The sequence below is a fragment of the Manis pentadactyla genome, chromosome 10 (genome assembly GCF_030020395.1).
Source record: "Manis pentadactyla isolate mManPen7 chromosome 10, mManPen7.hap1, whole genome shotgun sequence".
NCBI lineage: Eukaryota > Metazoa > Chordata > Mammalia > Pholidota > Manidae > Manis > Manis pentadactyla.
The window spans coordinates 127,855,409-127,882,460 of NC_080028.1; the positions used below are offsets into that span (position 1 = coordinate 127,855,409).

The window sequence follows — 27,052 nt, forward strand, 5'->3', positions numbered from 1 at the left end:
GCTGTGGCCTAGAGATGCAGCAGTGAGAGAGGCTCCCTATTATGTACCATCCAAGATCTACTTCCACTGGGGGCCTTTGCCTTCATTTCTAGACACGCCGAGTCCTCCAGCTGCCACACAGTTAACTGTGGACCTTCTCCCAGGCCACTGAAATTAAGGCTCTCTTGTGTGGAACAGACAGGACACAAGTCTCTTGCAGAGAGGTGTCACCTGAGCAGGTGCTGTGGAGAGGCAGCTGAGAGGCTCCACACCCAGCGAACCTTCCCTCCTGATGGGGAGCGTCAGTGCAGACAGACAGGTCCTGTCGGTCCCTCCACGAGCTCATCTGTCTGCCACAGTCCCTGAGCGTGAATGGAAGTGGGGGTGGTTAGGGACCGAGGGGCACTGGCTGCAGTGATGGTAACTTTCTGTGTCTTGCTGGGAGCTTGAATTTATACATTCTTGGAGCTGTTAAAACTCCAAGAATGTATACTTCAGACCTGCACATATCACTGTGCGTGAATTCTTCATCAAGGGGAGAAACCTACACACAGACAAACTCTAGTTAATAACCTGCATGCTGAAGTCTTCAGTATTTAGGGGCAAGTGCACTGATGTTTGACATTTACTTTGAAATGTGTCCAAATATTTGATGGGCTGATGGATGGGTGGAGAGACAAACAGATTAGGTATATAACAAAGAAAATCTGGCAAAATATAAACTATAAAATTTAGGGGGTCCACACATGGGGTTTTACTACATAATTCTTTCAACTTTCTTTGTATGCATGAAATTTTTCATAGTAACATGATTTAAAAGGTTCTATTCAACACCATGGTGGAGGTCTCAGCTGCTGTGAGAACAAGAAAAAGAAGAGTTGTAAGGTTTGAAGAGAAAACCATGAAGGCCCACACAGGACATTTTTTTTTTTAAATGAGGATCTTCATAAAATGAGCTCACCTGTTGAGTGGCATGAGCACAGCGACCAGAAATGACACTAAGAGGGACCCGCTAGGGTGCTGGGAGCCAAGCCATTCTTCTGAAAGTTGCTAAGTAAAGGGAAAGAATGAAGCGCGTATCCTGACCTTTCTAGAGAGACTAGATTCAGAGCAACCAAACAGTTGATGAGGGAAAGTTAATTTGATTTAAAAAATCCCAGGTAACAGATGCAAACAGAGCACCAGAGCCAGACATTTCTGTGCAGGCCTGTGGGACACGCCGCCAGGCAATGATGGCCAAGGCCGCCAGGCACCTCGGTGAGGCTGATGGACGTCCTGATGGTCGGGTCGGGCCGCTGACACCCAGCCCCCTGGCAGCAGTGCCATCGTGGAGAGAGGGAGAGGCCGTCTGTGCCTTCAGACTTGCTGCAACAGGAAGTCCCAGCGCCCGGGGCACGGCCTTGCCAGAGCGGAGCTGACCGAAGCTCCTGGAGCTCACAGTGACAGGGGACAGGAGGCCTGGGCCCGGGGGCAGCCATCGGCCCAGTGCAGGACGAGTGCCCCCAACTGTGACACGAATCCGTGGCTTGGAGCAGAAGGCGAGGCAGGCTTTAAAAAGATGAGGCTGCATCTATCAGACATGCAGGGTTCTTATTTGGACAAACCAGCTGTAGAAAGCCACTCATGAGACACTACGAACGCAGGACACTGACCAAATACCTGATAGAATCAGTCTTGATTTCAGATGCGACGATGGCACTGTGGCCACTCCACCGGGAGACCCACCCTTTTACAGGCACACAACGAAGAGTTTCACGATGTCCAGTGTTTGCTCTGAACAATGCAGCCAGACTTACAGGGAGGACGGGGCCTGGGTCTGGTGACCCGATGCTCTCAGAGGCTACGCCCAATTCATGATACCATTCTCTTCACTTTCGTATTTGGTTGGAAATTTTCATAATCAAAAGTTAAAGAAAAAAACAAAAGCAAAAATGAACAAGTGGGACTATATCAAGCTGAAAAGCTTCTGTACAGCAAAGGACACCATCAATAGAACAAAAAGGTACCTACAGTATGGGAGAATATATTCATAAATGACATATCTGATAAGGGGTTGACATCCAAAATATATACAGAGCTCATCCACCCCAACAAACAAAAAACAAACAATCCAATTAAAAAATGGGCAGAGGAGATGAGTGGACAGTTCTCCAAAGAAGAAATTCAGATGGCCAACAGACACATGAAAAGATGCTCCACATCGCTAATTATCAGAAATGCAAATTAAAACCACAATGAGGTATCACCTCACACCAGTAAGGATGGCTGCCATCCAAAAGACAAACAACAACAAATGTTGGCAAGGTTGTGGAGAAAGGGGAACCCTTCCTACACTGCTGGTGGGAATGTAAATTAGTTCAACCATTGTGGAAAGCAGTATGGAGGTTCCTCAAAATGCTCAAAATAGACATACCATTTGACCCAGGAATTCCACTTCTAGGAATTTACCCTAAGAATGCAGCACTCAAGTTTGAAAAAGACAGATGCACCCCTATGTTTATCGCAGCACTATTTACAGTAGCCAAGAATTGGAAGCAACCTAAGTGTCCATCAGTAGATGAATGGATAAAGAAGATGTGGTACATATACACAATGGAATATTATTCAGCCATAAGAAGAAAACAAATCCTACCATTTGCAGCAACATGGATGGAGCTAGAGGGTATTATGCTCAGTAAAATAAGCCAGGTGGAAAAAGACAAGTACCAAATGATTTCACTCATCTGTGGAGTATAAAGAACAAAGCAAAAACTGAAGGAACAAAACAGCAGCAGAATCACAGAACCCAAGAATGGACTAACAGAGGATCAAAGCCTAATTTGGCTACCCAGAAAACGAATTAAGATACGATATGAAGAAGAACTTCCAACATCAACATCCTCTGGAAGAGTCATTCCAGAAGATGATCATCAAAAAACTTCAACAAAGATCCTGGCACTGTTGCAGTTGTAGATGCACTCATCCCACCGGTTCCTGGACTTGCCATGGGAATGAGGAAGGAGATATCTAAGCTGGCCTGTGCATACAGTAAAACAACAAATTTAACTAGATCTATACTGTTGGAACTCAACCAAGAATTAGGAGAAGTACAAGTTGCAGTGCTCCAAAATTATGCAACTGTAGACTATCTACTGTTAAAAGAACATATGGGATGTGAACAGTTCCCAGGAATGTGTTGTTTTAATTTGTCTGATTTTTCTCAAACTATTCAAATTCAGTTAGACAATATCCATCATATCATTGATAAGTTTTCACAAATGCCGAGGGTGCCTAACTGGTTTTCTTGGTTTCACTGGAGATGGCTGGTAATTACAGGTATGCTTTTGTTATGTAGCTGTATTCCTATTATGTTAATGTGTATATACAATTTAATTAGTAGCTTAAAACCTATACATGCTTAAGTTACTCTACAAGAAGATATGTCAAAGAAATAACCAATCTTCCCATGCTTTCTTCCATCTGCTACTTCTATAGCTTTTCTTATTCCTTCCTAATTACAACCCTTTAGTAGAATTCGTGCCTTATATTGAAATTACTGGGTATCATAATTCTTCCAAGTGGTAAAGATACCTCAAGACAAATGCTGGGCATAGAAGCCACAGGGCATAAATATGCAAAGAAGTAAAAAGCTAACCTTTTCAAACAATAAGGCTTCTCTCTCACTTACCAACTTCACATTCCCCTGTATGGCCCCGGAAGATGACTGGTTAGCCAGAGACGGGTAAGATTCCTCAAGGGAGGAACAACCTAAGACAGGCACAGTCGCAGGGGGGCCATCAGGTGAGAAATTGGGGATCAACAGAGGTGAGGCTTAGAACCTCACCCCCCCCGTTTTGAGAGAAATCTTCTGCATACGTGGATGTTTTGTTGCCCTTGTCTACCTTGGATTAATACTTAGTCTATAGGCACACACCTGATCATCTACATTTGCTTTCTTACAACACTAAACTATGTTTTCTACCTTTATCTTGCTTCTACCTACCACTTCAGCATTTTATTAAAAATAATAATAATAATAATAATAATAATAAGGGAGAAATGTGGGATTCACATATAAATCAAGTATAAAAATCAAACGAATAATCATATTTGACCTGATTGTTTATAGTTCATGATGTGTGATCAAAACCGAAAGTTTCTGTGATGACTGCCCTTGCACTGTTCACCATGTAAGAACTTATTCACTATGTAAGAACCTGTTCGTTGTGCTTCAGAAGATTGGAGACTGTTGAGAATTAGGCTTGGGGTTGATTAATGATTGTGCATTGAGTCCCCTATGCAGAATTTTGTTGTTGTTAACAACCATTTGGTCAATAAATATGAGAGATGCCCTCTCAAAAAAAAAAAAAAGTGGTTACTTATATCCCAATGACAGATGATAATATTTTAAAATTAGGATCTAATGCTGGCTACAGGAACTGATTATAAAATCTAGAAAGAAAAGCATGTTTTCTGCAGTGATGATTAATTTGACGTAATTATTATTTCCTCCTGAAATAGATGTGCTTATTTAAAAAAAAAAAAAAGTTAAAGAAAAATAAACAAGCCAGAAATTCTCCCATCTTCTGCCTGGGACATTTAAAACTGACCGCCCACGTTCTTACGAACATGCCCTGTGTGAAATGCAATGTTTTAAATGGCCATTGCTGCCAAACTCACAGTGAGTATGGGAATAAGTCTTTAGTCTTTAAAACAGATGTCCAAGAGCTCTATGGAGAAAGTCATGAAACGCTGTGGAGGGACACAAAAGATCAAAAACACCAACCCAGCAAACGAGCACGTGTTTTACGGAAGAGGAGCCGTCAGAACCGCTGAGGTCGCTCTCTCCGGGAGCCGAAAGGCCCAGAGCCTCGCCGTACCGCTCAGGGGCAACTCCAAACACAGAAGTGGTCTTTCCAGAACGAAACAGGGGGTGTTTCTTCAGAGGGTGGGAATTGGAGACTGAAAACGGACTGTAAGGAATGGGTCCAGAGGGAACCCATCTGAGCCCAACTGGAAGGAAGAGATGGGCCACCACCCGGGATGCCGCCTGGGAGGCCTCGCCCAGGGAGGAGTGGGAACCCCGAGTCCCGGGGCAGGACGCCGTGCCCTAGGGACTTCAGGGCTGGGCTCCAGGGCCCTGCGCGTGAGAGAGGCGCCACCCCGGGGCTCTGCTCCCAGACCCGAGCGCCCACCCGCCGCTTTTGTGGGCCCGTGGACCTGTGGGCTACCTGCACTTCCCCTGACATTCCAGTCCCCAGCTGTTGTTCTCACTGGGGTTATGACTGTAATTGCTGATTTGGCAGCAGAAGGAAGGGAATTATCCACTTCTTGATGAGGAGCCGAGTGGATTTAATGGTGCCAACTGCCCGGCTCCGGGGCCTGGAGCCGAGTGCCTGGGAAGGCAAGATTTCATCAGCCAAACTGCATAATAGTGTTTACTCTGAAATGGCCACACTTACTGCCTTATGTAAATGGCCAGGTGGGACCTGCTGGTTGCTGGAAGAGGCCGTGCCTGGACACCAAAGTAAACCTGATGGAGCACGGCTGTAGGCCTTCATTGCAGTGTCTTGACACAATCACACACACTTAGAATTCGGGAAGAGGGGGACTGACCATAGAAAGTCCAGAAGGTTCCAGGGCCTGGAGAGCTCCAGGAACTCACAGCTATTTGTGCGAAGAGAATAGAGCTTTCTGTCTCCTGTCACTGCTTTTATCCCCAGTCCCTACTGCCTTTCTTGAGGCACATCAAACAGCTCTAACTCAGATGAAAGGAGATTTCTTGCCATAAAAAATACAAAACCCAAGACTCAGCACAGACATATGGGTAGAAAGACAGTAAACTCACCAGGCCCTGACGGAGTGCCAGGAGGCTGGCCAGGTCCCAGTCCCCACACACAGCCGGACGGGCCGTCACACCTGCCACTCCATTCTGTGTGACCCCCCAGGGCACTCTCAGGACAAAAGAAGACAGGACCGGTCAGCGAGGACTCCCACGGCCCCAGTCCTCGGGCTCGCTGCGGCTCATTCCGCGCCCACCGCTTCTCCCGCCCTGTCAGCCCCTCCCAGACCCCCTCCTTGCCCTGTGCTCCCCCCACAGGGCCCGGCATCTCCAGGGCACCAGTGCACAGAGCGGCCCTGGCCGAGACAGGACAGACCCACGGGTGCCTTGGCTCTGCGGACCTCCAACCCCAGACGGGCCCTGGGCTGCCTGCCCCCTGCCTCCACCGCAGGCCTCGGTGCCTCCTGACCCTAGGGCAGGGAGGGGCTCTCCACCAGGCCGGGCAGTCCTCTAGGCCGGCGGGCCAGCCTCTCCGGGGCCCTTCCCCACAGGATCCCTCCAAGCAGGGGTGCACGCCAACACCTTGTCACGTGCTCCGGCCCGGCTCACATCAGTCTGCCTTTGATTTGATTTGGTTAGAAATCATTTATTAACATTAATATTATTAAAACTTATTCGTTAACTCTTAATTTAAAGCAAAAATGTTCAGTGAAGATAAATGGTAACTAGAGATAAGACAAAGTGATCAATCACCCAGAGATAAATTTGGTTAACCCCTTGGTCGTATACTTAAAATTGGTTTTGGTAGATTTTTTTAACAGACAAAAATGGAATACAGTACATACTGTTTAAAACTCATTTTAAAGTATCATAAATATATTTCATATCATTAAATAGTAGAGTTGTTAAGTCTTACCGTATATCTGCAGAGAAGAGATACAAATTTAACTAATTTGCCATGACTGAGCCCTTAAAATTCTTCTACCTCTGACCCCAACTGCAGTGGTGAGGTCCCTGCAGCCGTGTCCTCTGGCACCTGACCCTGCGGTACAGGCTGTGCCTGCAGCAGAGCCGGCAGCACACACACGCTTCCAGGGGGTGTCACCAAGCAGCCGTCCTCAGGGCCGGCGCTGGGAGCCGAGGCTGTTCGTGCTACAGCTGCTGTTCCTCCCACGACTGCTGGGTCAGGTCATCCCACACGCTCACTAGCCACCTCGAACCACTTGCTGCTCACCTCCCGCCACACCTCTGTTATGGTCAGAGCTACATCACACCATGCCGTGACACACGCTGACGCGGCCAGACCTGGGGACCCGGGGAAGCCCTCCGACCCCTTGCAGTGGCTACCGCACGTGTGTATGTAGATTACATATGACGCCTACAGTATGTGATGTACGACGTGCAGACAACATGCAATACAGAAAACCCAGGGGATGTGTCACGTGCACCCATGTGTGCACATGTGAGTGCTGCAGATTTGTAAATAGGCCCATTTATTATGTCTACACTTGGCTGTCCACACATCCTGATCTCCAAGTTAACTGAAACCAACTTTGTGAGGCAGAGTTCTAACTTCCATTTTTAGAGCAGTGTTAGGTCCACAGCCAACTGACGGGCAGGTGTGAAGTCCCTGTGGGCTTCCTGCCCCAGGTTCCGTGGATCTCGACATGGCTCTAGATCCGAGCAGCACCCCACCCGATCAGGACACAGGCAGCCCACCTCTCCCCAGCTCCCACCTGGGAATCACCGATCTGCCCCCGATTGGTTTTATCTTCCGAGTGAGCGAGGACTGGGTCCTGCTGTGTGCGACGTCTGGCCGGCGCTCTCCTAGCTGCACGCTGTGAGCCTCTGCGGCTCATCCAGGGCCATTCCCTGTCACTGCGGTTTTGTCAACACTCACGCGTTTTCTGGCTGTGCCCACTGAGGGCCGAGCAGCAGTGACACCAGACAGTGATGAGCACCTTGCACCCAGATCTTGGCTTCTAAATACCACTCACCACAGAAAGGAACCAAGGCCCCTGGAGAAGCACTGGATTGAGGGATGGAGGAGGAGACATGGGCAGAGGAGGCAAGGGCTCAACACTGGACTGGCTCCCCGGGCCTGAGACCCCCTAGCCCGAGGAGGGGTGGCAAGCAGCACACGTTCAGGAGACATTTCACTGAAAATCAGAGAAAATAACTAACTGGGTCTCTGGAAGCAATGTGTCAATTGCCACTGAGCAGGGCCTCCTGAGCTGCTGGTGGCTTGGGAAGGGTGACGGAAGAAGAGCATGTGGTGGTTCCCATACCACCTGCCTTCCTGCGATATCTGCATGTGGCCCCACAGCCCCTTGGCTCCATGCACAGGCCCACCACCACGGACCAGCCACACCACAACCAAGCTCCCTTCTGTCCTGTGTACTGCAGGGACCCAGGAAAAGGCCTGGCCCTTGTGGAGCTAAAGTGTGGTGGAGAGGGGGCAGGGACAGAGAGGATAAACCAACACACAAGTAAAGACTCACGTCAGAGGGTGGCATATTGGAGGAAAATCTTTGCCAGGGCTGGGGAGTGCCCTCTGTGCAGGGGCTGGGTCGGGGCCTGGCAGGGGTGAAGTGTGCAGCTCCCGGGGACATACCCTCAGCAGGGCAGCCGCTGCAGAGGCCAACGTGAGTGGGCATGACACAGAAGTTTCTCCCTGCACCCTGTCTGCTCACCAGTCTTCCAAGGGCTCCAAAGACGTACATGGAGGCTGACACCAAACAGAAACCAGGCAACCCTCTGCCTTGTGGGAGGCATACAGATCTGAGACAGCCAACATGCCTGCAGTGAGCACAGCAGATCCTGCTTTAGGAGAGGTGCAAATTCTCAATGAGAGGAGCAGACGAACCACGAAGAAGAGACGTGTCATGCACAGCTAGGAGCCACGAGTGGTGCGGAAGCTGCCCTGGCACCTGTGTCTCCATTCAGTGAGCCCCCTTCAGTGAGCCCCAGTGAACCCCATTCAGGGAGCCCCACAGACAAGAGCCACTTCTATAACAACAAAGAATGGCTTCCTTGCCTAAAATTTCTGTTTTAAAATATCAAAGCATTTACAGAAGGCACTGGCACACAGTTGCCTCTCCGGGGCTGACCTAACAATGCACCTCCCTGTCCCTTGCACTGGCACAGGTCGGGCTCCTCCCGCACCGAACAGCAGGGGACACACAGCAGGCCTGTCAGCGGCTACAACAGGGACTGATGGGGCTCAGCCTATCTCTGGCCCTCGGTGGCTTGTGATTCGGGACACGCAGGTGCTCGCCTGCCAGGGAAGCAGGGCCGGGGCAATGCGAGTGGAATCCGCCTGCTCGCTTGGAGGAAGTCTCCGGGAGGACCCAGGTCACTGCTGCTTTCAGCTTTCTTTATGTAGACATGACAAAAATGGGCTTAAAAATGATCCTCCCTAATAATCCGGCTCTAGAACAGACCTGGGGAGGGAGGTGGTGGAGGAGTGGCTGTGTCTCTGAACCTTCCCCGAGCACAGGTACCTGCCCCGTGAACCCCAGATCCCTGGGATGGGGAGCGCAAACCTGCCGGGAGCGCCCAAGCTAGCAGAGCTAACTGCCCACATCCTCCAAATCCAGAGGCCTGGAAACCGTCCGCTCCAGGTGGGGACAGAGAGCTCCCAAGAAGAAATCTCTAGGAACCAGGTAAGAGCTGATAGATTGCCTAATGACTCAGTGAAAAATAGCATTGGGAGGAAACAAGCAGTTTTGCTAGTGAATTTGGAAGGAATTGCTGAAACACGATCAGAAATAGAAAAATGAAGCAAAACAAAAAAGAAGAAGCAATTATTAACTCCAGGAAAAACAAAGAGTTATTAGAAAAAAATGACTACGGTTCACTACTGGTTCAGTAGCAACAAAATTTACATAGTCCTGATAATGTAAACACTGACTAGTAGTTTAATAAAGGACTAAATCTGCGGCACAGCTGAGATGGCGAGCATTAGGGACGGGGGGAGTGACCCCGATTTCCAGCAGGAAGGCCGTAGGTAACTCCCAAAGTGACGCACACAATAGTCTGTATAGACATACTGTCCAGGAATGGGGGGCAGGCGCTGGGTGCTGGAGGAGGTGGAGTTACTCTGCGGGCGGCAGCACGGGGTCAGGGAGGTAAAGGCACTTCATGCTCACCATGAGCTGTGTGATACGACTTGACTTTCTAATCTATGTACATGTTTAACTTTATTTTTCAATAATTAAAAGAATAATCCTCAGACTACATTATCTGGTCATAGTGTTATGAATCAGAAGTGGATCAGTAAAAGGCACCCTATAAAACCCTAAAGGCCTGGGATGTTTGAAGCTCTTCTCTTAACAGCACTTGGACCAGAGGCGCTGGCATGGAGGTCATAAAGGCTCTGGGGTCTCTCTGACAGGGTGGGCCAGGGACACACTCACAGGGGCGGTCAGCTGTCACCATGATGTCATCAGCAGATAAGAAAAGATGGAAAATGAATGAGTTAAACAATCAACTCAACATCTTAGGAAATAATAAACCCCTTCCTCTCAGAAGGAGGAGGCCACCTTAAGAAGTAAAAATTAATGAGCTAGAACACATTAAAAAAAAAATCAAATAGATAAAGCCAGTCCTTTGAAAAGACTCATATTGGAGACAACCTATGGCTGTTTTTCAATAGGTTCAATTAAGTAATTTCCTCACATATTACTAAGTGAGAAAGAGAAAGGCAGACGCATAGAGTAACAGCCCATCTGAGTAGACACACCCGAGCCTTACACCTGGGTGTGCGCATGCGTGCTGGCACACAGGTCTGGCACACAGGCCAGAAAGGGTGCAGCTGACCCCTCGGTCATGTGCCCCTTGGTCTCCCAGCCAGCCCCTTGCTGCCAGCCCTCTGCAGGCAGCAGCCACCTTGTGCAGGTGGCCCCAGGGACCATGACAGGAGAGTCAGTGTGGGGACAGTGAGGCGAGGGCATGGAATACTTCCCAGGGTCAAGACGGGGAGAGTGCCAGAGCTTCTGGGGGGCCCAGGGACTCAGAAGGCAGGTGGGACCTGAGAGGCGGGCGCCCCTGCATGGCCCCCTCTCTGGCTTTCACAGCCAACCCAGACTGCCCACAGTGAATGCACAGCAGAAGCCATTCGGGTACATTGTTCCTGCTTTGAAAATGACCTTCTCTGCTGGCTGAAACAGCTCTTAGCTGGCGCATGACACTGGTGCCTCTGAACGTCACCTGACCCAGGCTCCTGTCCTTCTCAAGGCCATGACCAGACTTGAGACCAAACCCACTTACGTTCAGGGAGTCAGGAGGAAGGGCGTGGGTCCAACATGTGTGGAAACTGTGCTGGAGGGGCTGTCGGACCCAGAGCCTTCCAGAGAGGGCTGGGTGGTGAGCTCGCCTCCGAGTATGGGGATAATTTGACTACATGAAACTGCTTCCCTGGACGCAGAGCCTGGGAGGAGAATCAGACGAGCCATGAACTAAAACCGAGGACATGGGGACCAGGCAAGGTGCAGGGCTGGGTGGTGGGGGTCCAGGGCCGGCCTGGGGGCTCGCTGGGCTGAGGCCGCCGGAGCCCCACGGAGCCCGATCGCTTCCTGCGGAAGGCTCTGCTCCAGCGCTAATGGGTTTATATAAAAACTTCCAGTGGGGCCAGTAAACCCTTCGTTAGGCTGCTTTTATAGCATGAATTTAAGAGTGGCAGCAGGGAGGGATCACAGGGAGGCTTGATCCGCAGTGGCCGGCAGCACCCCTGGCAGTTTCTCCCAGCTCCATGTGCAGAGTGATGATGCAGAAAGGCCTGGGTGCACAAGCTGCAGCGACACGGGCTCCCCCACTTGCGCCCCGGGGTGCCCCCCGCCCACTCCCTGAGGCCGCTCTGCTCCTTCAGGTCCTTCCCTGACAGCACGGTTCTGAGCGGGATGTACTGACACCACCCCCGGTCCTGGACTAGCTGGTCCGACGGCTGACCAGCTTCCACAGCCTCAGGCAAGCCGAGCAGAGAGCAGCCGTGCCTCCTACTGACTCGAAGGGTCCTGACGTGCCCAGCGTGGGCCAGTGTGCAGTGTGGCAGGGAGTGACCTCCCCTGCTCGGCCCACCTGGCCTTTGGAAGCCCTCTCCAGGAGCCCCCAGCCCCTTACCCTGGGCACAGCCCCTTCTCCACCCTGCAGGCACCTCCCTGTGCACCCCAGCTCTCAGCGCCAGAGAACCCAACCCCGGATCAAGTACCACTAGTCTGGGGGCATCGCTCTGAGTTACTTCAGCACACTTCTGATATTAAAACAATCACAAGAATGTCAGAGGGTCCGAATTGGAACAAGTATGTCAGAGGGCCGAGTCCCAGCATCTGCCCCATGGAGGCTTCCTGCCATCGGCCCCTTCCTTCGTGCCCACCTCCAAATGAGCTTCATATTCTTCCTCTGGCTCCAGAGGCCCAGCCCGACCCCCGCTCCAGTCCAGGCACCTGGCCCCCATGCCACCCCACCTCAGACTCCAGTGATCTGCGCAGACCCCCATCGCCCTCTGTGGGCACGCCCTTCTGCCAGTGGACATGGCAGCCCCCTTGGGCCCATTTCCTTCCGGCACAGAGAAGGCCACACCGTATGGGTATATACATTCTTAGCTCCCAGGGTCTGTGGACACCCAGGGACCAGGGAGGAGGTCCTGCCAGTCCGTGTAACCAGCAGGCCCTGCTGACTCCCACAGCGGATGCAACTGTGACCCTCGGCCCAGCTGGCAGAGAGCCTCAGTGCGTGGTAGGTGCCGGATCCCGCTCACCGTGCCTGGCCCCTCGCAGGCGGGCACGGCGCAGGCGCGGGGCTGGGCGTGGGAGGCTCCGGAGCTGACAGCTCTCAGGGCTGCATTTCCCAGGCATAGTGCCGGGGTGCTGAGAGTCGCCGGGTAACCCAGAGCTGCTTTATTTTCATCAAAGTCTGTTTTGCAAAATGAATGCAGTAACTATAATGAAAACAATCATGGGAAAATGAGACATGGTGGTTGGCTCCTGGTGAAAGCCGGGTTCTTGGGGGGGCCTTTCTCACAGAGGGGCTGCCCCTGGGGCTGGCACCCAGGATCAGAGCCCAGTGTGGGCACTTCATGTTCTCCGAGACGAGTGAAGGGCAAACAGTCCGGGGACACGTGGCAGGGGAAGGCGGCAAGCAAGCTGTGCCTCGGGTCCTCTGAGCCTCTGCCCATCCATGGTTAGTGGGCGTAACATAAAATTCAGTCTTATTCAGGGACCCCCGTGAGAAAAATGCCTGAGCGAGTTGGCACTTGGCTTCTAAGTCTCCACGACCATCACCTGCTGCTGAAGAGGCAGCCAGAGCTCATGAGGAGGTAGCCCACAGAAGCGGGAACGCGGGGCCATCAGCCCCTCCCAAGCCCTGCCCAGCCTTGCAGCCGCCCAGGGACTCCCGTGCCACCCTCTGCAGGGACCGCGGGGACGTGGCTCTGGTGAGCGGCTGCACTCGACCCTTAGGGCCTCACGCGGCCACCTGGCGGCTTCTCCTGTGCTGAGCTGGCCCAGGGAGCGGGTGCAGTCCCGAGACTCTGCCCGCTGTCGGGTTTCCACTGGCTTCATGATGCTTGGTGGTCGGGACCTAAGGCCCTGCCTGGCCCCTCGGCTGAGAGGGGATGGTGACCCCACCCCAAAGGCATCTCAGGAAGTGGAAGGGACCGTGGGGAGCCCCTGCTGCTGACCATCACGTCCTGCGCGCCCTGGAGCCCTAGGTTGGCTTCCGCAGCTGATTTTATGCTCATCGCCCAGGATTCACCCTCAAAGGGCAGGGCTTCTCCACCCTGTGACGGAGCCAGTCTGTCTGTCGTGACGGGAAAAGTGCAATTTCAGGTGAACCTGAGGGGAGAGGTCCTGGGAGTGCTGAAGGGTGGCTCCCCCTGCTGGGGTGCCTGGCCTGCCCCACCCTCGCTCCCAGCTCCCCACATCCCCTTTCCTCTGACGAAACAGCACAGAACTAGCAGGTTCAGCGGTGAACTGGCCGGGGCTAGGCCACGCTGGGCTTGACTGGGAAAGGAGAGGAGTTCCTGAAACGACCCTGTGGCTTCTTGTTTGAGAAAAAGCCCGATGTCGCGGCTGCTCCGCGCAGCCCCACTCTGCTGACAGACCACCACACGCTGGCAGCTCCGCTTTAAATTTCAAATTCAAACTCTCACTTTACTAAAATCTGGGGGAAAATGTTTGTATTTACCCTCGTCTTCACAAATCCTGCTGCTCCTCCTTTCTTGGATTGACCCACAGTTCCCGTGAAGCCAGACCCTTCTGCCTGAGGAAGTGCTTTCCGCCCTCCCGGCAGGACGTCCCCGCTCCTTTGCCTTTGCTGCCGGAGGGCTTCGCAGGGCACAGGATTCTGGGGCCCTGGGGAGCTCCTCGGGGAGGGCGCTGGGATGAGCTCCTTCCTCCCACTCATGTTTTATCTTGGACGTCTTCACGTTCAGGGGTCTCGTCCCCTTGCCACAAACCCACGGGGGGAGCCGAGCGTGGGCTGCTTTGCCCCTGGCGCTGGTGCTCCCCCCGCTCGCTGCCCATGCTGAAATGGCTCCTGCACTTCCGCGGGTTGTCTGTCTTTCCTGCTAGAACCTTGGGCAAGCCGTCCCGTTACTGCAGGGTCTCTCCTGCTCGCGTGGCACCTGGGCACCCCTGACTGTGGTGCCCTGACGACCCGCTGTCGGCAGGCCCACTTCTCCAGCAGGAGGCGGTGGGAGGGGGTATCTAGTGGTTTTTTTAATCACTTCAGTTGTAGAAGAACAGTAGCTGCTAAGCTAAATGTAAATGCGCAGGAATATGCATCCTCAGTGAGGCTGCCGGCGGACAGGGACGGGACCGTCCAGCCAGGTGATGGGCTGAAACGGCCCACGTCGCAGCCTGGGGCCTGGGGCCGGGGCTTTCTCTTTGTAGGAGAAAACGAGGCCCGAGCGGCCTCTCCCAGATGGTGCTGGCTGTCCCTGGGTGCCGGGGCATCTCTGCTCCCCGCCGGCTCTCCTCCCTCACCAACTGCCCTCAGCAGAGGACCTGCCCTGCGGACAGCCTGGGCCCTCTCGGGGGTAGCTGTTGCTTCGGTCCCTGCCCCACCCCAGTCTTCCCTGCAAGCCTGGGAGGAATCCCGTAGGGGGGAGATCCGAGCAAGCGAGCGCCCCGTGTCTGGGAACCCTTCTCGTGGCCTTGCCACAGGTGAAACCCCCGGGTCCCACCCTCCCGGTCAGGCCCCTCGGCTGCACCACAAACTCAGCCTGGTGATGCCATCGAGGAGAGCTGCGGCTTCTGCAGACTCTTCTAGCCCTGCTCTCTGTGCGGGTGGGAGAAAGGGTCTCTCAGAAGCAGAATCCTCACGTAATTTAATCCCCTGAAGGGTTATGCTTGCCTCTGGGCGTGTGCCACTGAACGGAAGGTGTCACACAGTGAGCGGGCACTCACAGCACCACTAAGACAACCTACGCCCTCGTTCCGCCAGCCAAGGGGACAGGTGGCGAAGTCCTGACTCTGGTCATGGACCATCTCTGCCCCCTTTGAATTCACGGGCTCTGAGGTCTGTCATGTCTTCCTGATGAGGGGCCTCTCTGCCCTGATGCACGCCTTTGTCCACCCTGGTCGCGCCTCATACTGAGCTCTGCCTCGTCTGGTCCTGACACGGACACTCCAGCCTTCTGAGCGCCGTGTTCATGGAGTGTGTCTTCCCATCTACTTTCTGTCTTTATATTTAATGTGCATTTCCTGTAGAATCTAATTGCGTCTCACTTTTTTCGTTGTTTTGTAATTTATGCCTTTTAAATGGGGTGTTTAGTCTGTTAACATTTAATATAGTTACTGACATGGTATTTAGGTTTACCCCTTAATTTCCTATTTCCTGTTAAACCCTCAGTTTTGTTCCTGTGTTCCTGTTTCCCCACTTTTTGGGTCACCCGAATGTTTTTAGGGTGCCACTTCACTCTGTTGGTGTGTCTGCTGGCTTCCCAGTCTTGTGATTGCCCTAGGGACAATACACCGCCTCGACTTCTCAAATGCCCTTAAAAGTAACATTGAGACACTTCACATAAAATGTGGAAATCTTGCGATCACACGGGCGCACTGCTGCCCTCCGCGGTGTCCCCTGGGACGCGTGTCACGTGCACTCCCTGCTGGACGCATCATAAGCCTCACAGACAGCGGCCCCACCTCACTCTGAGCCATCACACACGTGGGAAGCAGGGGAACAGCCTCCCGGCCTACCCACAGGTGGCTGGCTTCCACGTCCTGTGCGCCTGTGAGAGGGCCGGAGGACCCAGTGAGCGGCCCTGGCAGCCTGCTGTGTGCTTCTGCCGGCAGCGAATTCTCCGGCTTGTCCTCGGTGTGACTCTGGCCTTACTTTGCCCCCGTCCGTGGACGGCATCATCCCGGGCACGGGTTCCGGGGGGCAGTTTCCTGCTTTCAGCACCAAGATGTGCTGCGCGCCGCCCCTTGCCGTCGAAGTCGCCCCTGCCTCTTGGAGTCCCCCTGGCTGCTCTCGAGCCCCCTCCCCTCGATCTCGGCACTGGCGACAGGAGCAGGCGCAGCTTCCTGTTTGTTGATGCCGTCTGGGGCTCGCTGGGCTTCTTGGCTCCACATTTCTGTCCCTGACCACACCTGGAGACTCTCCCGCCATCCTGTGCCCCCTCCCCGCAGGCGCCGACAGCCCACGCCGACCCCTGCTCTCTCCCGTCCACTCCCTCTCCACCTGTCGCCTGTCTCCTCAGCCCGGGGGCCTCTGCCGGTCCCCCCCCCCCCTGCGGTCCAGTCCCTCCGGGGGATTTCCTATTTCAGATGGTGCATTTTTTAGGTCTGAAACGTCCACCTGGCTTTTTGTTGCATCTCTGATTCCTCTCCTGAGCTCTCATGCTCCCCTCACCCAGGACGTAGTCACGGACGGCAGTTGCCTCCAGGGTGGGACTGGCACCCACTGCCTTCGGGTCCTGTGTGGCCGGGGACTGTGTCCCAAGTGCTGAGGGTGCTGTGCTGTGGGGCGCGTGGGTTCTGTGAGTCCCCCTGGAGGATGCCGAGGTTTTGGTTGTTACAGCGCATGAGTTGGTTGGACCCAAACATAAGCTACACAGGGCCAGGGCCTATCCAGTCCGGTCCACCTGGGGGCTGTCCTCCACTTACGCCCCAGCCAGCAGCCATGGTCCCGCCACTTGCTCATCTCTGAGCAAAATCTCTACTCTGCAGGCATCCTCTGGGTGCAGCGTCTCCCGCAGAGCATGGTTGTGGGGGACCCAAAGCCCCCAGCCAAACCAAACAAATTCAGCCGTGTGTGGGGCACCCGGCTGGCATTACTGCTGGGGTGAATCCTCCTCGGAGTAGGGGTGTCCACAGGGTTGTGCCCACTGGGCACTCGGTATGGCCTGGAGAGGCAGGCGCAGGCCTGTGGGGTTCGAGCTTGTGTGTCGGGGGCCTTTCTGCTCACGCAGGGCCTAGGGGACAGACCCCTAGTGATGAGGTGGTGCCACCACTGCTGTGGGGCTGCTCTACCCTGGAACACGGGGGGGGTCCCTATGCACGAGGACCTGGAACCAGGGGGTCCCATGCCTGCAGGCGTCCAGCACTCCAGGCAGGGTGTCAGGTTAAATACCAGCTCGGCATTAGGACGACGTGGTGAGGGCACATGCCCAGGCACAGGGGCGCCAGGGAACGGCGCAGACACCCCCCCCACGCACAGTGCCAGACTCTTACCGTGCTTCCCAAGGAGGTCCACTTACCAAATGAATACCTGAAAAACAAAAGGATAGGAACATATTAAAAGTTTGGTTTCCTTTGTCAAAAATTTCTAAGCACAGGAGGTGAGGCAGCGGCCCTGGGTACATGCAGTGGTGGGTGTCCCACGGGGCCAGGCAGTGCAGCAGCGCCGTCAGCGGGACACGGGACCACCACGGTGCTGGTAAGGCCGCGTCTCAGTCACGGTGCACGGGCCCGCGCCACGGTCAGGCTCGAGGGCAAGCGCAGAGAAGGGCCCGTAGGGCCTGTCTGTGTGCGCTGGCCACGGCCTCCCACTGCTGTGCCCCGCAGAGGCCAGCAGCACAGGCGTTTGTGAGCATGCGGCTGGGACAAGCGCATCGGGGTGTCCTTTCAAGCTCTGGGGTGTGGCTGGAGCACCCGCAGCTCCATTTGCCTGTGCCCCCTGGGGCCTGGGCTCCTGCGACTGGGCACCGAGACCGCTGCTGCCCAGGGTGGAGGCAGCACCACCCTGCTGCTGGAGCCTCGTGACCCTAAGCGGGAATCCATTTTTGTGCATCGAGCGTGACCGCAGCTGGGGCCTCATGAGCAGGGGCCACAAGCTGTGCACCAGAGCAGGTCCTCACAGGGCGTCCGGTCTGAGGCCCAGAGCCAAACAAGGTGCTCCCCCTCGGTGGTCAGAGCGGAGCAGCCGCACAGCATGGCGTGCAGCTGGCCCTGGTCCCCCTCAGCGCCCGAGCCCCTGGCATCTGCTCCCAGCACTCTTTGAAGTCGATGCTCCATCCCCTCTGGCAGAGGGATGTGCCAAAGGCAGCTTCCTCTGCAGGAAAGGACCCCCCGAGCCTCCCAAACTCAGTCCAAGTTTCTAGAGAGACTCCTTTCTTCTCTGGGGGGCCAAGAGGGTGGGAAGAGAGCAGGACGGCTAACAGCCACTCTCGACAGCAACGGGAGGCCTTCAGGACGACTGCCAAAGTAAAGTGCACATAAGAGGGGCTAGAAAAGCCAAGGCCGACTGGAGACGCTGGAGCAGGAGCCAGTGGGGGCTGCCCGCACCTGACAAAGACCCGTCACTCAGATGGGACAGCGCCGCTCGTGCTGAGACTCCTTCACGGTCACCGAGAGCTTGGGCCACGCCAGTGACCCATCTCTGGCTCTCGTGAACGACACCAGCGGCTCAAGCTCCAGGGGAGCAAGGAGGCACCCAAGTGCCACAGTGAGCACACGCAGGGCCACCCCGGCACGGCCAGAGGCCGAGGCAACAGCAGATGGGCTGAGACAGTCAAGAACAGGACCCGTCAATCCACTCGGACCTCGGCCTGACCACGTCTGAGGCGCAGGCAACACGAGCCACGCGCAGAAGCTGCCCGCCTGCCGGCCCTGCGCATGGGCGCCCCCTCCCCGTCCCTCCAGCCAGACAGCGCTGCGCCCTCGCCTGCCCAGGCCTCCTGTGAAGAGAGGGCCGGGTGCCCACGGGGACGACAGGACAGAGCCTCTTCTGATCACACTCGATCCCTGATGGTGGAAGGAGGGGCTGCTGGGAAGCTGGGGGCCCAGAGCCACTCAGGCTGCTGCACCTGCGTCCTCGGGAGCCCAAGCCCTGACATGGGCTCACCCTGCACCCCACGGTGGCCCTGAGCCCGCTGCCCTGCCTCACTGTGGCGGGACCCACCCACCCGGTGGCATTCGGCGGCTAGGCCTCAGCACCGACACTCTCCCTGGGGAGACAGCGCTGAAGCGTCCAGCGGCTGGCGCGGAGCCCCTCTCACGCCTGCCCCGCTGTCGAGGCATCCTCAGCACGGTCGCCCACACCTGTCCACTGTCCCCTCAGGCGGCAGGGCCACCCCAGAAAATGCCACAAAGGAGGTGACCGCTCCTCCACAGCAGAGCCCCCGGAAGCCTGTGGGGGTCTCCCTGCACCCCAGCGACCTCCCTCCGACATCCAGGCAGTGCCCAGGCCTGCCCCCGGGCGTGGAAGTGGCTACTGGTTTCTCTAAGGGGCCTAGTGGTAGCCCTGGTCTGAAAGGCAACGAGTCCCAGCTTCCAAGGCCTGAAAACCAAGACTGCCTGCCCTGGGTGTCAACACAGGCGGGCAGGCAGGAGGCGGCGGCCGAGGGACAGGAAGGAGGCACAGCCCGCCACCTAGATTTGCCAGCAAGTGAAAATACTACATTTTAACTGCCTTGAATGGCAGAAACTCAAGATGAAGCTGATGGTAGGTCCTTGAAAAGCCACAGCGGTGTGGCAGCAGGAGAGCCAGTGGCTCCACGAACACGGGCCACGTGGGTGCTGGCAGCAGAGAAGCCAGAAACCAAGTCAGGAGACCAGAAGGTGAGCCCCTGGTCTCCCGGGGCCCCACCCAGGGTAAAGGCCATGTTGTGTTTGGACATACTGTGGAGGTGGGGACATGAGGCCACAGTGACGACCCCCAGGTATTCAGGGGGGCAGAGTGGCCTCAGCACATAACCACCCACAGGGTGGCTGAGTGGCCGCGTGGCAGCACCTTCCCCACTCTCAGCCTGGCCCACGTGCCACGCCTCTGGGTCCACAGATCCTGGAGAGGGCCTGCCGGGGAGCCAAACCCAAGCAAGGGGCAGCCCACCCCAGCGGCCAGTCTCAGACCCTCGTCCCGACCCAGGAGGAAGCACGCTGTATCGGCGCAGCCATTGCATACCCTGCTCCGTCCCTCCCTGTGCCTGCTGCCACCTCGAGACAAGGAGCTGATGGTCAGTCTTCCCCGTTCCCCTAAAAGCTCACATCCTCCACTCCCCACAGCGAGGGCTGCTCCGCGGACCCCCTCCCTGTGCCGAGGCCCCAACCACCACCACCAAGCGTAGATGCGCTGGGCCCACACCTGGCCTGCCAGGCATCAAGAATGGGTCAGTAGAGCAGGTTCCGGAGTGTGCAGAACATCCCGGCCACCTGCTCTGCCCTGTGACATGGCCGTGGAGGTACAGAGTGCCATTGGGCACAGGTCTCTACCTACCCCCAGATGCTAGTGTGGAGTCCCCACATCTACAGAGAACATTCGTTTCTGAGGCTGGGGCCTTGGCAAGGATGTGAGTCAGGGAGCTGAGAGGACGGCCATTTAGGAGGGCAGAGGCCGCAGGCGAGGCAGCCACCCCTGCCCGCACACAGCAAGCTGGGCAGAGGCAGCCGCCACCAGCGACTCGAGGCCAGGCTGGGCACCACGGAGAAGTGCCACGTGCACCTGCCTGGTGCCTCCTCACCCTGTGGGGGCTTCCTGTCCCTGCCACGGATGCCAGCTGGATGACACTTGAAAGAGGTCCCACCAACAGTGTCCATTATCTGAGCATCTCACCCCAAACAAATAGTCCCTTCTCTCAACTTAAATGGGACTTGAAAGGAATATACTGTGTCTTGCTCTTATTTTCAGGCATCAAGAAAAAGCCCCTTTCCCGTTTGAGGGGCCTTCCCTGGGTAGGTTTTCATTGTCATTCTGACAGCCCAAGGCTCCCGTGCACCAGGGACCCCGAGTCAAGGGCTGGGCTGAAAGCACCTCAAGGCGGAGGGCACCTGCGCCACACCGACCAGCCCGCCCGGGGACGTGCACCCACGCAAACCCTGACCGCAGGCCCCACACTGAGCCCAGAGGGCAGCGCAGCTCGGCTATGGGTGCAGGTGTCTGGTCTCGGGAGCGTGTGTCAAGCCTCTGGTCTCCACTCACGCCCTTTTTTGTTCTTTTTACATCTTTCACTGGAAACATCTCATGCATCATTTCTGAGAAGATGCACTTCTATTTCACTTTGCTTTAGCAAGCTTAAATTAATTCCAACCCCATTTTAAGATGCCTAAAGGAAGGGGAGCAGAATATCTCTCCCAATGGGAAAAGACTCTTTCTGCCTGTGAGAAGTCAGACTGAATTCCATAAATTTCAACATGAGGTTAACCTTTCTTGACCAATATATTTTAGACATGACTAGGAAATGCTTTTTGAAGTAAACCTTAAACTTAACACTTTTTCCCAGTTGCTGGTACAGAATGGCACCACCCAAGCCACCTGTCACACATGGGCCACATCGCCCCGCGTGTCCCTGGAGTGGGACAATTGAGCGTTGTGACCCCGGCTGTCAGAATGGGACAAGGCACCTAGAACCGACCCTTTCTGGCGTGCAGCCTCTGAGACGCACGGAAAACCCAGTCAGAGTCCTCTAGTGCTGGTAAAATTTACTGGCTAGAGACACTGGGGTGACTGCCACCCCGGGCCAGGTCCCCGGGCACTCCACGTGGGAAGCAGCAGATGGTGGGGAGCTTACCCAGGCTCATGGACAACCCACCTGAGAGGCCAGACTCCACCGACCAGTGCACCAGCCCCTATTTCCACCCTCACTGTCTGGTCCTTTAGGACAAGAAAATGAAATAAATCAAATGTTAAATATCTTCTCTCTAGGAAACCAACACAGTTTCTTCGTGGCACTGAACTGCATGGTGCATGCACCATAGTAATTTTCTGTGGGCCACTTGGTGGCCACATGGACACTGTGTAACAGATTTGCCCACGGCTGAGCACACAGCTGCAACAGCCCCTGGGCCTTCCCTCCAGGCACACGGCTCAGGCAAGACAACACTGCAGGTTTCCCGGTCTCTGCACAAACCCCAGCACTCTGCATGCCACGGGATTTGTAGGCAGCAGGAACACGTCAACATGAGGGGCCCGGGAGCAGGGGGGTTTCAGGGCAACGAGGCACCCAGGCTTCTTTCCTGCAGTTGGGATACGGGGATGTACTTCCTGTGTGTGCTGAGTGCCATCCACGTTCCCCACCCAACCCGGGGCTAACCAGCACTTTCCGGCCAGGAAGGAGGCCCAGTGCCTGCTCACAGTGGTGTGGATGGCATGGGGACCCGGCGCAGCCAACAGGAGCTGAAGGGGCTGACCACCACAGGGCTGCCCGTGCCGCAGCCCATGGGGACTTCCAGAATAAGCCAGCAGGTGGACTGATGGTCAGCCCCAGGGCCCTGGGGGGTGGAGTCTGGGTAGAAGTTCCCTCCTGAGAGGTGCCCTCAAGGTCCAGGAGGTCAGAGATCTGAACGTGGGATCAGTGTCCGTGTGGATGTGCAGGGAGTGGGCTGGGTCAGTGTCCACTCCCTGCATGTCCACATGGACACAGGCCTCCACCTGAGAGCTTCTGCTCACCTTCCCTCACAGGGGCCTCTGTGCTCCTCTGGTAAGTGGGTCCCCATTTCTTATGGACCCCGAGCCAGAAACAACGCTGGAACCTCTGCTTGGACAGCACCTCATGGCCCCTCAACTTCCCCAGGCCTCCTGGGGCCACATGCTGCCCTAGCTGGGCTTCAGCAGGCTTTCTCCTGTCCATGCCCCTATGGATCGGGCACACATCCCTCCAGGGCCACCTCTGGCCTATTCAGCTCTGCAGCCCACGCCCTGCGCAGGACGGTCTGAGCAGCGACCCCGAGGAATGGCTCCACTGAATCAGGAAGGAGCCCGAGGGGCAGGTGCAGGGCGAGTCAGCTTCCAAATCAAGCCCATCACCAGCGCCTCCTGGGAGCCCCCTCCACCCATAGGATCCCCAGCTCTGGAACTGACAGCTGGTGTCAGGCGTGGCTGGGCAACTCCCGACAGAACCATAACCGCTCCCCAAGAAGAAAGGCCTGGGGCCTGGGTGACTGGCGACTAGCAGTCTACACAGCCCAGTTAAAACGACGACACCTTGAACTGCCGTGGGAAGAGAGCTGGGCCTCAGTGGCCGGGAGACACGGTTAGGTGTGCGAGGCCACAGGCCCAGGCCCCGAGTCCCTGCACCCTGGGATCACAGTGCCCCACTTACCAGACCTGTCCCACGTTGACCAGGGATGTGTAGAGGATCCAGAGCACAGCCATGAGAAGCATGTTGGCGCAGCCGGTGACCAGCACAAAGGCCGAGATGCCCAGCCCCAGAAGTGCGAGGGCGTCCAGGTTCGCGTCCATGTGAGACCAGTCCAGCAGCCAGAGCACAGTGGGCGCGTAGCTCAGTGCGGCCCAGCTGGCCTGGCCCTGGAAGTGCTGCCGTACGCTCTTCAGGTACACTCTGCAGGGCAGCAGCCCCCTGTCTCCGATCAGCTGTTTGTTCTGGTGGAAAGCCACTAAGAACGCCACAACTGGAAGACAAAGACAAGAGGCCCTGAGCTGGAGCACAGCAACTGGGTGCCTTCCGACGCGTGGGGTGGGGGCGGACGCCCCAGAGCCTGACCAATGGCTGCGATCAAAGCATGGCTTCAGGGGGTCCACATGTTCTCAAAATCTGAAGGAAAATACAGGGAGACCCAATGGGAGAAGTCAGTGTATAGGCACATGCATGCATAACATGCTTGTTTATGTGTATGCAAAACAGACACACGCTTACACAAAACATGTGCCAGGTGCAGGTAAATGGTTAGTAGGCCATCTGAGGCTGCACTTAGCACTTGCTACCATACAGGACATCCCCACAACCCGGCGCCCAGGCAACAGCGCCATCCCAGAGTGCGCTACAGGGCTCGGAGCCCACGGGACCATTTCGCCAGAGTCACCGCACCCCTCCGCTCAAACCACAAGTTTCTGAATTTGCTTCTAGTGTCCCCACTCCTACAAGACGTTTGCATTCTCTGGAATTCAGTGTTTGCACAGAGGTGTTAGCACAGAGATACTATGGGATGGAACACAGCACGCCTGCCTGCGAACGTGAGGAGCTCGGAAATACACTTCCACCAAGAGGAAAGGCCAGGTACAAGGCAGGCTTGTGGCAGACCCACGCAGACGCCACTGGGTGGGACGCACGCACGGGTGGGAGTACGGACCCGGTCACACAGGCTGCCTGACTTCATTTCCACAGTGAATAAACTGCCTCCTGGGCACAGGGATGGGACTGAGGTGCTCTGGCCACACACACTGGCAGAAGTTTAGGGGCTCAGGTTTGCAGCCCCTGGTCCAGAGCAAAAGCACTGACAATGCACTGTGTGTTTGCGGCTAATGTAGAGTAAACACGTGAGGAAACAGCACAGAGGCCGGAGGGAGGTGGTGGGGACACACTCTTACATGGGCCTCACACCACACAGAGCGGTCACCAATGGGGAGGCAGCACGGGCTACCCGGAAATGGAGAAGGGAAGTCCTGTGGGAGAGAAAAATGGTTCTTAAACAATTCTGATTAATAAATACAGATACGAAGATGGAGTCATAAAAATACTCAATTATCCAAAGAGAAGGCAGGAAAAGAGAAAGAATAGAAAGAACAAATAGAAAATAACTAGCAAGAGAGTACCTTTTAACCTGTCATTTTAAATTGGAATGTTCTACACATACCTGTGAAGACAGAAATTTCAGACTGGATTAAAAAAGCAGGTCCCAAATTAATGTTGTCTATAAGAAATCCACTAGAGATATAAAGACATAGGCAGGTTAAAAGTAAAAGTACAGAAAAAAAAGACATCACACAAACAATAATCAAAAGAAAGTTAGATGGCTGTATTTATAACAGACAGAAGATGTAAAAACAGGGAACAATATAGGGTCAAAAAAGGATACCATGTAAAATGAGGAATCACACTACTAAATATGTGAACCTAGCAACAAAGCTTATATTATAAACTAACCTAACATAATACACACATGTACATCTTCTCTATGTGTTAACTGACTTGACACCTATAGATTGCCATATAGTATCAAAAGGCAAGACAATACTATGTGACATCTTTAGAACACTCCATCCCACAGCAAAATATATACAATGTTTAAGTATATGTGGAACATTCACCAAAACACACCATATCCTGAGCCGAAGACCAAATAGCAACATGCAGAACAGAAATGAAATCTAAAAAATATGCTCCCTGACCACACAGAATTAAACTAGAAATCAGTAACAGGATGTTGTCTAGAAACATACCTAAATCTTTGGAGATTAAACCATACACTTCTAAATAAACCATAGATATTTTTTTAATGGCATAAGAGAAATTACAAGACAGTTTTAATTGAATTAAAATTGAAAACACAACATAACAGAAATTGTCAGATGCTGCTAAAGCAGTGCTTACAGTAAAATGCTCATGTTGGAAAAATAGGAAGGTCTCAAATCTGAACTTCTACCTTAAAGAATCAGAAAAACAGCAAAGCACACATAAAATAAGCCATAGGAAAGAAAAAATTTAAAGTATGAGTGGAGATCAATGAAATTGAGAACAAGAAAAAAAAGAGAAAATGAATAAAACCAAATGTTGATTCTTTGAAAAGATCAGTCTAATCAACAGACCTCTAGCTAGACTCACCAAGAAAGAGAGATACACGAAAATCAGGAATGAAAAAGGGAATGTTACCACTGATCCCACAGACAGGAAAAAGATAATAAAGGAATAGTACAAAGAAGATCATGAATTCGACAAACAGAACAGACCCATCACCTGAAAGACACAAACTGCCAACCCTCACCACAGAAGAAATAAAGGTGACACCCACAACCAAATGACGCCGAGGTGACGCAAGGCGGGCCCAGCACCCAAAGGGCGGTCTGTGGACTCAGCACACTCCCAGCCCGAGTCAGAAGAGCCACGCGATGATGTCCACAGACACACAGAAAAGCACGTGACGGAATTCAACATCCGTTCGTGACAAAAACTTTCCGCAAGTCAGGAAGAGAAGGGAACCCCATCGATCTATAGAGGGTGGCTGTGAAAAACCTACAGCTAAGGTGGGACTTACAGCCGAGAGGCTGAATTCCTCCCGGATATCGGAGCACAGCACAACGGGCCTCTCCCCAGCCTGCTCAACGCTGCACGGGAAGCCCTGCCGGGGCGCCGGGGCGGTAGGACCGACCAGAGCTCTACGCACTGCAAAGGAGGAAGCGGAACTGTCTTTATTAACAGATGACATGAGTGTCTACGCGGGAACCCCAAAGAGCCTACAAACAGGAACCCTCTCGGAAATCATCGATTGGTTTATCAAGGCCACAGAATACAAGACCGATATACAAGAGTCAGTCACACTCTTATGTCACAGCAATGGACAAATGTCATCTGATATTTAAAAATTATAACAGCAACCAAAAACAGTACATAGATAAAAATCTAATGAAATAGACGCAGAATCTGTGCATGGTAAACTACAAAACGTAATGGAAGAAATAAAAGAAGCTGTACATAAATGGAGAGACGTCCTAGTCACAGATCGGAAGGGTCAGCACCGTGGGCGTGACTGAGATTCGGTGCGTCTCGATCGACACATCCGCAAGCCTGCCCAGAGACAGCGACAGGCCGACTCTAAATTGTACAGGGAAAAGTACAGGATGTAGGACGGCCAGGATAATTCTGCTAAGGAGCGAAGTCAGAGGACTCACAGGACCCGACTTCAGTACCTACTTCAAAGCGTCCGCGATCAAAACAGCAGGGTTCTGGCAAACAGACAGACACATACATCAACGGGACAGAACAGAGAACCCAGAAATAGGCTTCCTTGAAGACAGTCAACTGATTCTTGACGAAGGTGTAAAGACAATTGGATGGAGGAAGATTGTCTTTTCAACAAACACAGCTGGAACAATTGGACATATGCAAAAAGATGAACCTTACATATGACTTACACTGTACACAAAAGTTCACTCCAAAAGGACCATAGATCTAAATGTAAAATAGAAAAGAGAATAAAG

At 54.1% G+C, this 27,052-nt stretch overlaps 1 protein-coding gene across 5 annotated transcripts in view; it reads right to left on the reverse strand.

Annotated features, from left to right (window-relative positions):
- LMF1 (lipase maturation factor 1) overlaps positions 1–27,052 on the reverse strand; it is a 69,850-nt gene that overhangs the window by 35,034 nt on the left and 7,764 nt on the right. For 4 of the 5 annotated variants that reach the window (XM_057487769.1, XM_036915825.2, XM_057487768.1 and 1 more), the window contains exons 2-3: positions 23,220–23,529; positions 17,442–17,452 (exon numbers count right to left, since the gene is read on the reverse strand). In XM_057487769.1, the coding sequence (XP_057343752.1) occupies positions 17,442–17,452; positions 23,220–23,529 (321 nt within the window). The other variant, XM_036915830.2, reaches the window with a different exon arrangement.